Source organism: Rhea pennata, unplaced genomic scaffold, assembly GCF_028389875.1.
Source record: "Rhea pennata isolate bPtePen1 unplaced genomic scaffold, bPtePen1.pri scaffold_23_1, whole genome shotgun sequence".
In the NCBI taxonomy this organism is placed as follows: domain Eukaryota; kingdom Metazoa; phylum Chordata; class Aves; order Rheiformes; family Rheidae; genus Rhea; species Rhea pennata.
The window spans coordinates 4821218-4837031 of NW_026907675.1; the positions used below are offsets into that span (position 1 = coordinate 4821218).

Sequence of the window (15814 nt, forward strand, 5' to 3'; positions counted from 1 at the left end):
AATCCGTTAAGTGCTGTAAACAAGCCTGGTGTGCTGTAGACAAACAGACAGGGGTAGCTGGATCCGAGCCCTTTAATAAGGGGCGAAGAGGCTCCAGCTCCTCATTTCGAATGCCTGCTATGGCCCTGACCCATTGTAAATCTCCCATAAGTTTCTGTGCATCCCGTAGGGTGTGGACGGCAGTCGTCAGTGTAACCTTTTGTGGTCGGACCATAGTATCACTAATGTGCCATCCCAAATATTTCCATGGGCTGGTAACCTGTATCTTTTCTGGAGCAACCTGTAATCCTCTGGCCAGTAACGTATCATGCAAATATTTGCTTTGATGGTGTGAAAGGGGAGCAGCCTGGGCTACTAAAATGTCATCCGTATAATGATAAATGATTGCTTGCAGCCATGCTTGACGGATGGGCTGCAAGGCGGCCGCTATGAATAACTGACACATGGTAGGGCTGTTACGCATCCCTTGAGGGAGCACGACCCATTCAAATCTCTGACACGGGGCGGCCTTATTGAGCGCTGGAAGGGAAAAGGCATATCGAGATGCATCATCTAGGTGAAGTGGAATTGTGAAAAAACAATCCTTAAGGTCTACAATTAATATGTGCCATTCACGTGGAATCATTGTAGGTGCTGGCAGCCCTGGCTGCAGTGCCCCGATTGGCAGCATTTGCTCATTTACCTTTCTTAGGTCATGTAACAAACGCCACTTCCCTGATTTTTTTGGAATAACAAATATAGGTGTGTTCCAAGGGCTTATCGAAGGTTGAATATGCCTGACACGTAACTGTTCAGCAACTAATTCATGCGCCCATTGCAACCGTTCCTGTGTCAGCGGCCACTGCTCCACCCACACTGGTTCATTAGTGAGCCAAGTGAGCTTCAGGGGTGTCGGCTGCTTCACAGCGGCCGCTGAGAAAAAACCGAGTCAGGGGTTGCTAAAACAACTCCCCATTGTGTGAGGCACTCCCGTCCCACCAACCCATTGACCCCTTCAGGGAGTGGCAGGACAGTAAGGAGTACCCGGGCCCTGCGTTGCTCAAGGATCAGCTCCGCAGGCTGCAAAGTTACCATGGCTTGAGCTGATCCCCCCACACCCGCAATTGCATCCGGAGACGGATGAACTGGCCAGAGTCTGGGCCAAACCGTGGCTGACATGATCGTAACATCAGCTCCTGTGTCCAACAGCAGGCGAAAGTACCGCTGCTCACCGGCATAATTTACCTGCACCGAGACCGTCGGTCTATGGTTCATGTTTAGAGTTAGACAAGCCAGTGGGTCAGTACTTCCAAACCCAGCATTTCCCCGCTGGGGCAACTCTTGAAGTTGAGCAGGATTGGTCAATTCTGCTAATAACTGTGGAAATGGTACTATTTGGGCAATTTTACTTCCCCTTGGTACAAAAATGGGAGGAGTTAGAGTATATGCTACTATCCAAACTTGGCCCGTATAATCAGCATCAAGAACCCCAGGGCATACAATGATGCCCTTCAAGCTGGCCGAGGAGTGGCCTAACAAAAGGCCCCCCACTCGATCAGACGGCTTGTGCCACCCTGTTGGAATTTTCTGTGGCCTGGTGTCAATCAGGGTGATTTCTACTGCTGTTGCCAGGTCACACCCCAAGCTCCCGGCAGTGGCTGGAGTCCCCCAACCACCGGAGCCAGAGGAGGGGTTATTGTTGTCTGCGCGCGACCCCCTTTCGCACTCCGCAAGCCGTTTCCCGACCGCCGACATGCAGCAGAGGCGTGAGTGTCACTTTGACAGTTCTTACACCACACTTGTGCCTCTCTGCATTGTTTTCGGGTGTGGCCCGGTTTCCCACAGTGGAAGCAAGCCCCTAAGTTTGGAGGCCTCTTCTGCTGGGTTGGGCCCTGTAAGGCAGCGGCAAGCGCCTGTGTCTGCTGTGCCACTGCTTCCGCAAGCGATTTGCTTTGCTGTTTAACAGCAGCGGCAACCGCCTCAGACACAAACGCAGCTTGCTGCTGGAGGCCAGAATTAGCTACTCTCTCCAGCATCTCAGAGAGCGTGTCACTCCTAGGCAAGGTGCTTAGCAACATTTTCGTTTTCGCATTCGCATTCTCAAACGCAAAAGCACGCAACAACTGTTTCTTGACCCCCTCCCTGATCTTGTGAGACGCCTCAAGCTTTTTGATAAAGGAGTCAAAGGGCTCCTGGACTCCTTGACGCAATGTAGCCCAACTGGGTGGCCTCTTTTCCATCGGCACTCTCTACAGCGCGTTTTTAGCTGCTTTGGCAGAGGCGTTGTGGAAATCCGCCGGAAACTGCAGTTGTTGAGCAGCAGCAGCATAAATTCCTTTGCCCATCAGCATATCCAAGGTGACATCTCGCAGGGGATCAGTTTGTGGCCTCGGCATGTTGACCACCTTGCGACAGCCCTCCTCCCAATATCGTTCCCACAGGAGAAACTGTGCTGGGGTCAACATCAGTTTTGCCACCGAAACACAGTCATCCGGTGTCATGACATTTGATGCAAACAATACGTAATCATTTGTCGTGACGGCTCTCCGTGTAATCCATAGGTAGCAACTGTATTGCGAATTTGCTGCATCAACTTCCACTCGAAGGGATGATATCTAGCAGTGGCTTGACCATCTGTATTCGTAATAGTCACAGGGAAGGCGGAGGGCCCCCTTGGCCTTCGTCCAAACGAGAAGTCTGCCCCTCCTGCTCTGCCTGGCTCTGAGCCGCTTTTGCCCTTATCTCTGCTGCGCTCTCAGCCACAGGAACCTCCATTCCTCCTGCGGAGGACGGGCTCGCAAAAAGCTGTGAGGGAGTAACTGCGGGAGAGGTTTCCGAGGGGCGATCCCCCAGCATTGCCGATGCGGCACATGCGACCCTAAATACCAAAGTGGGGTTGCTTAAATGTCCATGGCCCCTAGCCCACTCACAGAGGGCAAGTAACTTCTTAGTAGAGACAGGCACCTCTCGCTTAGCGAGGAATTCCGTCAATAACTGTATTGCCGCTTCTCGTTCCATCCCTATGGCAAGGATCAGTGGTCTTACTGGCACTCGGAGGGCAGCTGCACGAATTCCTCTTTAGTGCGCACACGGCCTTTCCTCCAACTCTCATAGAAAGCAGGTTCACTTATATCTTCGGGGTCCCTGTTCGGGCGCCACTTGTCGGAGGTGGGCTTGCAGAATCATAAGACGACTCAATATGAGCTAGCAATACGATCCGTTTATTTCAGCAACTTAACCTGCTTACATACCATCGTATGCTGTTCACACACTCAAGCATCCTGCTGGCTATATCTAATTGGCTTACTACTGTAGTTCACGCCACAAAGCTCTGTGCTATTGGCTATCCACATATTCACTGTCCCGTCTCGCCAACCCCTTCATCCTGGTTTTACATAGCATTCATTCTTACTCCCTCATTACTTGTCCTTCAAGGTGTCTCCAAGGTTACTCCATATCAGCAAGTCAGGGTTGCTCATTTGCACGGCCTGATATCCATGCTCGTCCAGCCAATTCTCTACAATTCCCCCGTTTTTCTTTTAAGCAACCCAAACTTGTTGAAGAGCCTTGGAGAACATCCGCTTAACACAACTAAAAGTAATACAGAGGTTGCAGTGGTTTCTACAGGAGCTCCCCAGGGAAATGCTGTGCCCAGCCCCAGCCTCAGCTCCAGTATGAGGGAGGGGAGCTGCTGTCTCCTGTCCCACCCTGGTGGTGCCAGTCCCACCTCAGCTTGCTCCTGATTGTCTCCAGTGCAGTCCTGGAGGGAGATTGAGCTGCCTCAGGCCCTGGGGCATTCTGGTGGCAGAAGAGTTTGACATGGGCACAGCAGCAGCAGTGCCAAGAGCAGAGGAGGAGCAGGGAAACTGGGGTGAAGACTCCTGCCCTTGGCTGCACGGCTGGGGCACTGGACGGGAGATGCGTTTGTGGCTGGCCAGGCTCCAGGTGTGGGGTGGGTGCCAGCTGGAGGGCAGGAGTGCCAGGATTTTCTTGGGCTACAGGGCAGCTGTGACTGTGGTGAAGGCAAGTGGGCAGACCCAGGCACGTACAAATGCAAAGGCCAGGGGTGGAAAGGACAGCGCGGGGCTGCTGAAGGCCCTCTCTTTCCTCCCCATAGGGAAGAGAGTCCCCAGGTGATGCTGGACTCGGCCTTCGCTGATGGGAGAGGAGCACAGGGAGGGTGAAAGAGGCAACCAAAGCCTCTCAGGGTGCATGAGGGAGTTTCCCACGCCCAGGGCTGAGCCAGGGACCTTTGGATCTTCCCCATGACCATCTCCCAGTCGAGCTCATTCTGCTCTGCCCTGGGTGCTCTCCTTGTTCTGCCAGCCATGCCAGAGTGGGATCAAGCTTGGGTCACAGCTTTTCTGGCCAAGGCTTTCCTGACTGTAGTCAGGGGACAGTTCCGAGGTACAGATGAGGAGTTAGGTCAGCAGGAGGAAGACAGTGTCAGATCAAGAGGTGAGAGGAGCAGGGCCAGGTACAGCCATGTCCACAGCATATCTCAGGCATATCACAGCAGCTCCACACCAAGGAGGATGAGGTCCTGCAGTGAGGCCTGGTCTCTCTCTGTCTCCCCTGTTCTGGTGCCCAGCGGATCCTCCTTCCTGTCTGCCTGCAGCCCCTCCATGCCCCCCACCTTGCCACCAAGCACAGCATGAGAGTGCTGGCCCTGCAGCCCCTCGGGCAGCTCCTGCTGCCTGGGGGACACAGCCACCTGTCCTGTGCAGGTGCACAGAGAAACCTGGTTCTTGTTTTCATTTCCTATTTCTGAGTGCTGCCTTGATCTTCTCCTATGACATCCCTGCTCTCTGGAGAGCCTTTCCCCAGGTCAGCATGTCCATGCTGGCCTGGCCATTCCCACATCCCTGCTCTGTGCTCCTGACAAGACCCAAGCTGGCAGTGCTGCTCTGCAGTGCAAGCAGGCTGTGGGGCCTTGGGGCCACATAGTGACTCCTGCCTCAGTTCTGGTCATGCTGGTCAGGTCAGGAAGCAGATTTGGCCAGACAGGGATCACCACTGCCGATTACTGGCGTGTGTCTGTGCTCATGGATTGTGCTCAGAGTGAACCCAGGGCATCTGCAGTGTCAGGAGATGTGTTTGGATGGGCACTAGCTCCAGCCTGTGGTGTTTCACTGAGGGTGCAGGAATCACTCTCCAGTGACTGTTCCCGGGGCCTCCTTGGTCCTCCCTGCCTCTCCGGGCATTGCAGAGTCCTCATTTTTCCATGCATATCTGGATTTAGTGCCTTACTTTCTGGTCACTCCACTGTGGACCATCCCTCGTTTTGTGAGGCTCCACTCACTGTCCACCCCCAAGAAAACACTCTCCCTGGAGATTCTCTGAGCTCTCCTGGGGCTCAGACTCCCCTCTAGAAGGATGGCCATCTCGCATCAGAACTGCCACCTGTGGGACAGCCCTGGGCAGGCAATTCAGAGTCCATCCCCCATCTCCAATGGTCACTGAGAGGTGAACCCTGAACCCAACCTGCAGTCTGTAGCAGATCAGCCATGGAATCTGAGCACATCCGCTGGAGGCTATAGAGCTGACAAGCAGAAGAGCAGGCCCTTTTGTTGTGCAATCCCTTGGGCTTATTTTTGACTCAAACTTCTGAAGAAAGGCAGGATTTGAACAGGTCAAAGAGGAGATCCACTTTTATTATGGAAATGTTTTAATATGGAAATGTTATTGTGGAGGCCAAGTCTGGCATAAGGGTGTCCAGTGCCTGGTCCTGCCTGAGCTCACAGAAATGCACAAGGAAGCACCATGTTACAAAGAGCACTTAGGCCATATGCATACATGAGAGCACAGCAGGGCAGTCTAGAAATGAGGAGAGCAGGCCAGAAAAGAGAAGGTGCTGCTGCTGATGGTGGATGCAGGTCCAGGATATGTGCAGGCCTCAAGTGAAGACCACAGCAAGGAAATGCCTGCTGCAGCAGTGTAGAGATGGTCCCGAGGAGCAGAAGGTCTGTTCTAACAGGCTGCATCTAAACTCTCCTCCTCTCCACTCCTGCTCTGCTGTGAGTGCTGGAGCTCTATACAGGGAAGGGACCAGCCATCTGCTGGATCCTCCCTCACAGGAGGTGGGTGTGAGATCACACCCTGACAGCGGCCAGGGGAGCTGAGCTCTCCAAAAGGGCAGGGGACTCAGGACCTCACCTTGTCTGTACTCACCTGAGCCTGACTCTGTCCCCAAGGCTCCCTTGGTGTCAGTGCTGAAAGAGACACTGCAAAGGAAAAATCTCCTCACTGCACTGGGGGGCATCCGAGGGAGCTCACACTAGCAGGCTCCAAAATTCTCCCATCTCTGATGATGAAGGGGGAAGCCTAGCTCACTACTTCAATGTACTCTGTGAGTCATATTCCAGTGAGAGAGAAGTGGCATAAATCAAAACATTTTTCTTTCTTTTCAAAAGAAAGTACCAGCAAAAAGTAAGGAAAAAAATGAATCGCACAGATACATGATGCCAAATGCCATGTGACCATTGAGTGGATGCACATGGGATGGTTATTGGTGCTAACATTGGACCCACTGGATCAGTTTCCTCAGGGCATCCTTGAGCTCCTTGTTCCTCATGCTGTAGATGAGGGGGTTCACTGCTGGAGGAACCACTGAGTACAGGACAGCCACCACCAGATCCAGAGCTGGGGAGGAGAGGGAGGGGGGCTTCAGGTAGGCAAAAAATGCTGTGCTGACAAATAGGGAGACCACGGCCAGGTGTGGGAGGCACATGGAAAAGGCTTTGTGCAGGCCCTGCTCAGAGGGGATCTTCAGCACAACAGTGAAGATCTGCACATAGGACACCACAATGAAAATGAAACACCCAAAGAATAAACAAGCACTAACCATAAGAAGCCCAACTTCCCTGAGGTAGGAGTCAGAGCAGGAGAGCTTGAGGATGTGGGGAATCTCACAGAAGAACTGGTCCACTGTGTGGCCTTGGCAGAGGGGTATGGAAAATGTGTTGGCAGTGTGCAGGAGAGCATGGAGAAAACCACTGGCCCAGGCAGCTGCTGCCATTTTGACACAGGCTCTGCTGTCCATGAGTGTGCTATAGTGTAGAGGTGTGCAGATGGCAACGTAGCGCTCATAAGCCATGACTGTGAGAAGACAATACTCTCCTCCTAACAAGAAGAGAAATAGAAACATTTGTGCAACACATCCTGAGTAGGAAATGGCCCTGGTGTCCCACAGGGAATTGGCCATGGATTTGGGGACAGTGGTGGAGATGGTGCCAAGGTCGAGGAGGGAGAGGTTGAGGAGGAAGAAGTACATGGGGGTGTGGAGGCAGTGGTCACAGGCTACAGCTGTGATGATGAATCCGTTGCCCAGGAGGGCAGCCAGGTAGATGCCCAGGAAGAGCGAGAAGTGCAAGAGCTGCAGGTCCTGTGTGTCTGCAAATGCCAGGAGGAGGAACTCACTGAGGGAGCTGCTGTTGGACATTTGTTCACATTAATCACAAGGGCTGTTGAAAGGAGAAAAGACATTAAGAAGTTAGGAGAGACTTTTATAGAACAATAAATAAATAAATAAATAAATAAAATTCTTCTTAACAATCCCATATTGCTTCTCTCTTTATTGGGATGCCCTTTGTGCAGTTCCCTTCCTCCAGCTCTCATTTATGCTGGCTGAGTGCGTCATGAAGAGCAAAGACCTCTGCCCATGGTCCCAAGTGTCTGTCCTACTGTACCTGCAGGGGGTATGTGAGAATTCTGGTGACTCACTCTGACATTAACAATTTCTGTTAAGTGAAATCCATTCCTCTTGTGGAAGGGTTTTGCAGCATCTTCACTCCCAATTCTAAACAATAAGAATTGCAGAAATGTGTTTTGAGGATCTTTTTCATATTATTTTCTTTGAGATGCCCCTGTCACCCCTGGGAGTGCTCTTTAGAGCAGAAATCCTCGGCATTTCTACTCTGAGTCCTGAGAGGAAAACATCCACTGTCACTTGGAGTGGGAACATCTCACCTGCCTGTTAGTCTCATTCCCAGCTCTCCTGTGCTAACACCTCTTTGAGCTGGAGGATGATGTTACTCTAAAAAGAAACCAGCCCCTGCTGAGAGCAGATGGATCCAGTGTCCAAGTGCAGATCTCCAAAATTCCCTCCCTTTCTGCAGGCACCAGAGGGAGGTCTCCACACTCCCCTTCTAGCCAAGCACCTCTGCAGCTTATTCATGGGTATCTCAGATATCACAGAGGTGTTCTGAGACAGCAGAGCCTTTCTAGAGGGCAGCTCGCAGCCCGGCAGGACACCACAGGGAAACTCTCCTTAAGGGAGAGTAAGCTCATTTCCCAACCCCATGGACTGCATTTCCTGGGGCTCCACATGTCAACATCCAACCCCAGAGAGCCCAAGGACAAGAACAGGAGAAGCATGGAGGGGAAACAAGGATTAACAGTGTGATCCTGCTGCCAAGGGAGGCAAGGAGAGAGAGATAGAGGGGCCAGACTTGGGAAAGCCTTCACCTTACCCAGCTGGGCATGCAGCCCGGCAGATGGTGTCATTGCAGGGCAGTTTTTCTCAGCCCCTTTGCTGGGCAGCATGAAACAGGCCTGAGGTAGGAGATATGCCCTTCTCCTCTGCTGGAGGTCTGGCTGCAGGGGAGGAGGCTCATGGCCTGGACCCCATGGCTGTCAGGACAGAGGCTTTGCAGGGTGAGAGAGGAGACACAGGGGAGGAAGGTGCTCAGAGGAAGGTGCCTGGGAGCTCTCTCTCTGTCTTATGGTCTTTTCCCAGACAATTCTAACAGACCTCAACCCACCCTCTGGGTGCTCAGCTCTGCCCTACAGAAATCTCCTGGATCAGGGCACTTTCCAGGGGCATCTCTCTGTATGCAGGTCCTAAGGAACAGGTCACATAAACCCTGGGGAGGTCAAAAATGTGATGTTGATGATGTCTGGAGGCTAAGGTGAGGACTAAGCGGCTTGGAGAGATTTCTCATAGACCTATCAATCTCTCGGAGTGAAGGCTGTGGAGTCCCAGTTCCTTGGCAAAACAGAAAACACTTTCATTTTTTTTTCTCCCTGACAGAATTAGGGAGAAAATTGGAAGCACAGAGACCAGAAGAAAAGCTCCTTCCCTTTCAAGTAGCCCTTCTCCTGCTCTGCCTCTTGAAAAGATCCCTTGGACATGTCCAGTGCCTGAGCTAGAGCTGTGAGCAGCCTTGACCCATGCGTCACCTCTCAACAGAAGAACAAATCTGACCCACTTTGGATCACTCCTCTCATCTAGAGCTTTGTCCCAAAGTAGCACAGTGAGCTCTTCAGGCAGGCTGAGCGCTAGCTCTTGCAGGCAGGAGATTCCCAGGCACACAGCACCCAGGGGCTCAAGGACACTGCTCTGAATCACAAACCTCGGCAGACCTGTGTGCACACCCCCAGCTTCACACCCCTGCATCCATCCCTGGAAGAAGGGAGCAGCATTCCCTGTCTCTCTGACTGTGTGTAGCTGAATCCATGCTCTGAAGCATCTTATATGACTTCTTATGCCCTGAAGGAACCACAAGGGTGATCCTTAAAAAGTCTGTCAGCCAAGATAGCCTGATTTGGGCTGGGTTCAGGAGACCCCTCCAGGAACCTCCTTAGCATTACCCTGCAGGCAGAGACCTACCGTATCAGGGGCTGGGAAGATTTCTTCCACAAGGAGCTCTCCTCTGTCCTCCCACTCAAAGCTGCTTTTCACTTCTCTCTGCCTCGTCTCATCTCATAGCAGCAGCAGCAGGCAGTGCCTGGAGCCTTGCTGCTCTTAGCAGAGGAGCTGCTCCTGGACAGAGCTCTCTCTGGGCAGTGCTGTCAGGTTGCCATGAGCTCCCTCAGTCTCAGGAGCCTGGCCCTGCTAAGGAGCAGGGGCCCAGCTGTAGGCATGAATTTCCCTGTCCCTTGGGCTCCCTCCTCCTGGGAAATGTTCTCTGAAAGAGACAAAATAATCACCAATACTTCCTCTCTAAGCACTGAGGAAAAGCTGATTCCAGCATTGCAAATTGTCTCATCAGAGGATGGTAACCTACAAGAGGTGGAAATGTCCCACACTGGAAGCCCCTATTCCTATCTCTTAACTAGGCAGGACTCCTTGATGGGGTCAGGAAGGGAGTTCATTTACCCATGGTTCAGGTGTTGATTCAGAAGAGTCAGCTGAGGCATCTCATGGCAGTGTAGAAACCCCCAGGCTGGAATGGGATTCAGCTCCCTCCCATGAACTCTACAACACACAGGAGGTGGGATTCTGCTTGCTGAAGCTGAAGTGTGCACAACATAAGTGTCTGTGTGCAAACTCCTTGCCTAAGCTGTTGTAATCAGTGGAGGTGGAGAGTGGGAGTCAGTTACCTGGTAACACCTGGTGACAGTTACAGAGACAAAGGTGGTCCAAGGCATGTGCCAGTGTCTGTTTGCTCTGATGGAGCAAGGCAGAGACCTGCATCCTTCCAGAGCATGAGGTGGGGGGGCAGGTGGGGAATTTCCTTGGACATCTGAAATGACACTATTTCCCACTACTGTTAGAGCACCACCCACTACGACACAGACACACGGAGATGCCCACAGTGCAAACTGCTAACGTAATTCAGTGCAGACCCTTGATTTAATAAGATAAAACAGTCAGACAGGTCCACGTCAGATGCCTGGGGTTTGTAGCACAACCATCTCAGACCTACAGGACAGCTATCCCTTTCAGAGTGGTTTCTGGGCAAACACCCCCGGTTATCTAAGGCTTTTCTACCTGTGCCCAGACCAATGAATCCCACCACTGCCTTTAGGGAAAGTCCATCCTGTCTGCCTCCAAGCATGCTGCATAAATGGGAGGCACATCACAACAAGGTCTCCACTCTAGTCTCTGCACTCTCAAACCCTGCTTGCCTTCCTCCCCTTCAACGTCATCTCACCCCTGGAGGGTTTGAATCAGGACTGGGCTAAAGATGACCTCAGGATGGCTGGATCAGAGGCTGCCCAGGCCCAGGGACTTCTTCAGTGCCACCTTGTCCTGCCTGGAGATGGATTCCGTTCTGTCACAGGCCTCATATTGCTGCAGAGTCAGCTCAGGCATCAAACCCCTCTCCTGATGTTTAGACACAACTCGACTCTGTTTCTCCCTGGCCTTGGGCACTGCAGTTTTTTTTTTCTTTTAGTGGGAACCTTCTTTAATCATTCCATTGCTACCTGCTATCCATGCCAGCATGGCTCTGCTCTGAAGTGGGACCGTTGCACACACAGTGCCCTTGGCTCTTGGAAACAGGTTTTTACCAGGATCGATCTTTTCTCAGTGCCACACCTGAGGCTCTGCAACCCAAATACGCACAAATGCATGCATCTTGGGACACAGTTAGGAGCATATGGAGATGCACAAGCTCTCACGGGCCTGAAACATCATTGGAATGACTAAGATGTGGTGAGATCACTCACGGGAGTGGAGGGCTGTGCTTGCAGAGTTCAAGCACTTCAGGAGAGACTGTCAAGGAAGATGAGAAGGGGGGGATTTCCTTTATGTGAAGGGCAAGCTCACATGTGTGGAGCTTTTGCATGGGATGGAGAAGGGTTTGGGTGAGAGCTTGTGGGTGAGCGACACCGTGAGGGTGACATCATGATGGGTGCTACAGACTACCCAATCAGGGTGAGGAGGTGGATGACATCTCCTGTTAGCCAAGTGATAAAGTCTGTCCATCAGAGACCCTGGTTCTTCCTGGGGGGACTTTAAGCCTCCTGACATTCAATGGAAGGGCAAAGAGCAGAGTGCAAGCCATCCAGGAGGTTTCTGAAGGGCATCAAGGACAACTCTTTCATACAGCTGCCAGATGGGCTGCTAAGAGTGATGCTTTCTTGTATCTGGAAATTTGAAACAGTGAAGAATGGATCAGAAATGGGATAGTAAGTGTCAGCCTTGTCTACTGTGACCATGAAAATGTGCATTCCTAGATCTTCAGGGAGGTGAGGAAGGACAGTAGCAGAGTACAGACCCTGGACTTCAGAGGAGCAGACACTGGCCAGTACCTGGGACTGATGGTAGGACCCATGAGATGCAGCTCTTCAGCTCCCGAGGCCACTAAGGCAGCATACCAGAAGCAAAAGGAGGGAGAAGCTGTAATGGAAGAATTTAGAAATATTGCCCAATAGGAATGATGTTAGGGAAGAAAAAATCCTGTAGGACTGACACTTGCAGGGGATGCCAAGGGCATAAAGATGAGCTACTACTGCTTCAGTGAGAATAAAGAATAAAAAGGAAAAATGTGGCCTCACTGCTAAATGGGACAGGGAATCTTGTAGCAGCAGATGCAGACAGGTCTGAGAACTCAGCCCCTTGTTAGCTCCTGTTTCCACAAGCAAGGTCTCCTGGGCTGTTATACCTTGAGTCAAGACTGCAGAGGAGAAAAACAGGCAACAATGGATGAGGTTAGTGAGGGATTTACTTGGGAGAACTCAGACTATACAAGTCAATGGGGTTGGATGGGCTGCATACAAGGACACTGTGAGAGCTGACTGCTGTCACTGCAAGGCCACTGGCTATCATCTTTGGAAGATTGTGGAGATGGGTGAGGTCTCAATGTCTGGAGAAAGGGAAACGTTACAGCCATCTTCAATAACAGCCACAGGAACAACCTGTGGAGCTGCAGGCAGTTCAGCCTCACTTTGGTGAGGCGTGAATCATGGAATGAATCCTCTCAGATCACATTTCCGGGAATATGATGGAGAAGATGCCTGGGAACCGTTAGAATGCATTTACCCACAGGAAATTGTACCTCACCAGTCTGACTATCTGCTATGAATAAAGAGCTGTATTTGTGGATATAGAAGAATAAATGTCTTTTCCCAAAACTTTAGCAAGGTGTTTGACATTGTCTCCCACAGTATTCTTGCATGCACATCAGAATGTTTCAGTCTAAAAGAGCAGACAACTGGATGGGTAAAAAGCTGCTTGGTTGGTCAGGCTCGGAAGGCAGTGGTGAATGGGTAGTACTCTTCCTGGAGGCCATGGAGAGGAGGAGCACCACAGGGTCTCTCCAGGAACTTGTCCTGTTTATTAATGACACAAAGCAGGCAACAATCGTCATGCTTGTAGGTGATCTCAGACTGGGGATGTGGTGGGGGGGCAGCCATATTCTTGAGGGCAGCCATTCAGAGGGACCTGGACAGGCAGGAGGAATGGGCTGTCAGGCATCTCAGGGAATTCAGGCACCTCAGGGAATTCAATGAGGCCAAATGCCAGGTCTTGCACCTGTGATAAACCAGCATCCGGTAGTGTTACAGACTGGGGCCAAAGTGCCTGGAGAGCAGCTCCGTGAGAAAGGACCTGAAGGTTCTGGTGAACAGAGGCAAAACAGGAGCTAGTAGCATTCCCTGGCAGCAAAGAAGGCCAAAAGCATTGTGGGCTGTATGACCAGGAGCACAGCCAGGAGGTCGAGGTGAATGATGATTGCCTTCTAGTTAGGATTCATTAGGCCACATCTAGAACACTGCATCCACTTTTGGTTTCCCAGGAAAAGAAAGAGGTAACTGGGAGCAAATTTGGCTGAGGGCCTTCAAAATAGTCTGGCAGCTGGGGCACTTGCTCTGTGGAGAAGCATTGGAACTGATTGCCAGAGAGGCTGTGCAGTGTCCTCCCTTGGAGGTTTCCAAGATCAGACTGGATGCAGACCAGAGCAATATGGTCTAACCTCAGAACTGATCCTGCTGTGAGCAAGGTGATTGGGCTAGGGACCTGCTGAGGTCCCTTCTAGCCTGAAGGAGTCCATGAATCTTCCCATTCTTGATCTTCCCTTACTGATATCAGGGAAAGTACCAAGGTACCCTGTGACAGTGGAAGAAGGCCAACTTTTCTGTCCTCCTCCAGTCAGAAATATTCAAATGCAGGGCTTCTTGGCAGGAATCCCCCAAAAGCCCTGATCAATCCTTTGCTTCGCTTTTAATTTCCTCATCTTTATTTCTTTCCCTTCTTTCATGTTTGTCTCCTCTACCACTCGCGTCCCTTCCCATAGAGTCCACCCCTGCTTACCCTCCATCTATTGTCTATGGTGTTGGTGGTGGTGGTGGAGTGGTTTTGTTCTCTTATGTTTTGACACAGAAGAGCTTCAGTCCTAAAGGATCTTGAGAAACTTGGGTGATTTGGACAACAAATACCTCATGAAGATTTACAAGAGAAGTGTCAGGTGCTGTGCCTAGGTGGGAATAATTCCATCCATGAGGAGAGACTGAAGGACCTGGGCATCTTTAGCCTGGTGAAGTGGAGGCCAAGGGCAGTAGAACAGTAGCCTGTGACTGCTTGAAGGGTGCTTTCAGAGATGAGGGAGCGTTTCTTCATAGTGGGAAACAGCATGAGAAGCAGAAAAAGACAAACAGCAGCTTGTGGGGTTTAGATGTCACTTTTGGGAAAAAAATCTCTTGAAGGCTGGTGTTGTGGTGCTACAGGTCAACCAGAGGGAGTCTGTGGTGAATGCATGTCTTTGTGTTTCAAGGAAAAGCAAGTGAGGACAGGAAGACATCAGGAGAGGTAGGGAGAGCCCCGGGTGAGAGCAAGTGGGGAAGCAGGCTGGGTGTGTACAGGCTGCAGGGAAGCAGGCGCAGGCATGGGAAAGCATAGGACAGGCTGTGGTGGAGATGGCTGAGGGCACTGCCGTGGCTGAAAGCCTCCAACAGAACTCAGGTCTCTGTCCCCTTGAATGTGGCTGGTGTCTCTGTCACCAAGGTCCATGAGAAGGCACTGTTTCCATAAAGCACTGTGGCCTTGATGCCTCCTTGTCCCCTGTGAGTCCAGGAGCTGCCATATCATGGTCCTGCACTCCGCACTGTGCACCCCCACCCACAAACTGGCCCCAGGAAAAGCCCTAAGCAAAGCATGATGGAAGGATCAGCCTTCCCAGGGGAGTGGTGTCAGTGCCTGGTCACTCTGCTTGAGAGCACACATCAAGGTTGACTAGGCATCAGAGGCACCTGTACATTGCCTTTGCCTACCTGCAATCAGTGCCTCCAACTTTCTGCTCTAATCAGCCCCTGGGGAGGCTTGGTTGGTAACAACCATCATTGGGACCTGCTAATGCTCCAAGAAACTTGGGATTTCCTTCTGACTTTAACTTCTTGAGACGTTTCTTCAGTCTGCTATCAGCACCTGAGGTTCATGGGCTAAAGACCTGAGGGGTCATTAAAATGCAAAATCCCCTAAGGAGCCATGCCTCTTTCCATAATTTTCATCAGCTTCTCAGTTCTTCTGTGGCTAATTGGGGAGGTTTCACTGAGCATCTGGAAGAGAAAGATGTCTGCTTCTTAAGCTTTTTCTGGTTTTCAGATTAAGGGATACCCACCTTCTCCAATTCCCACTGACCCACAATGCCTCCTAATGAAGTCCGGATATGTAGAAAAAGCAGTATTTTTGATAAGAGGCAGGTATGGACAACCTTCCTCCCCACCTCCCCAGACCTGCCATTTCTCTCATCTGCCACTGGGGACATTCATCACTCTTGTTAAAATCTGACCTTTCTCCACATAACTCTGTAGCTGAATGCTACAGCTCATGTGCACCAGTTCCCACCTGCTTTCCTTAGAGAATTAGTTGCAAGCAGACACAGAAGGGATTTTCTTAAAACCAACCAAACAAAATTATAATTTGAAACAGTTTAATAAAAGCTGAAAGGCACTCCTCAATTGTATGGCAAGCCCAAGCTGCCTCCAGTGAGGTCCACTGCCCACAAGACATAATGATCCTTGAAATGTTTTCAACTGATGGGTAGGAAAGGATGGACTGAAACACAACAAAGGAGCTGGCTAAAGAGACAATGAGACTCCTGAAAAATGACACCATCTACAGACTCCCAGAAGCTCGGAGCAGCAACTGGAGAGTTGAGAGGCATCAGAATGG

At 51.2% G+C, this 15814-nt stretch overlaps 1 protein-coding gene across 1 annotated transcript; it reads right to left on the minus strand.

The window, feature by feature from the left end:
- Nucleotides 1–1837: 1837 nt before the first annotated feature.
- Nucleotides 1838–7420, minus strand: LOC134154312 (olfactory receptor 14A16-like). Its single transcript, XM_062601066.1, has 2 exons — nt 6506–7420; nt 1838–1999 (listed from the first exon to the last, which is right to left on the minus strand). Exons 1-2 carry the CDS (start codon nt 7418–7420, stop codon nt 1838–1840), a joined length of 1077 nt encoding a protein of 358 aa, XP_062457050.1.
- Between the last annotated feature and the right edge of the window lie 8394 nt (nt 7421–15814).

Bases quoted from the DNA above. Each gene is read 5' to 3' on its own strand.
- LOC134154312 (XM_062601066.1), bottom strand. From the start codon at position 7,420: ATGTCCAACAGCAGCTCCCTCAGTGAGTTCCTCCTCCTGGCATTTGCA. The intron at 2,000-6,505 runs GTCCAATGTTAG...TGGAGAGAGTAG, and splicing joins TGAGGAAACTGATCCAGTGG to CTAATTCTGGCCTCCAGCAG.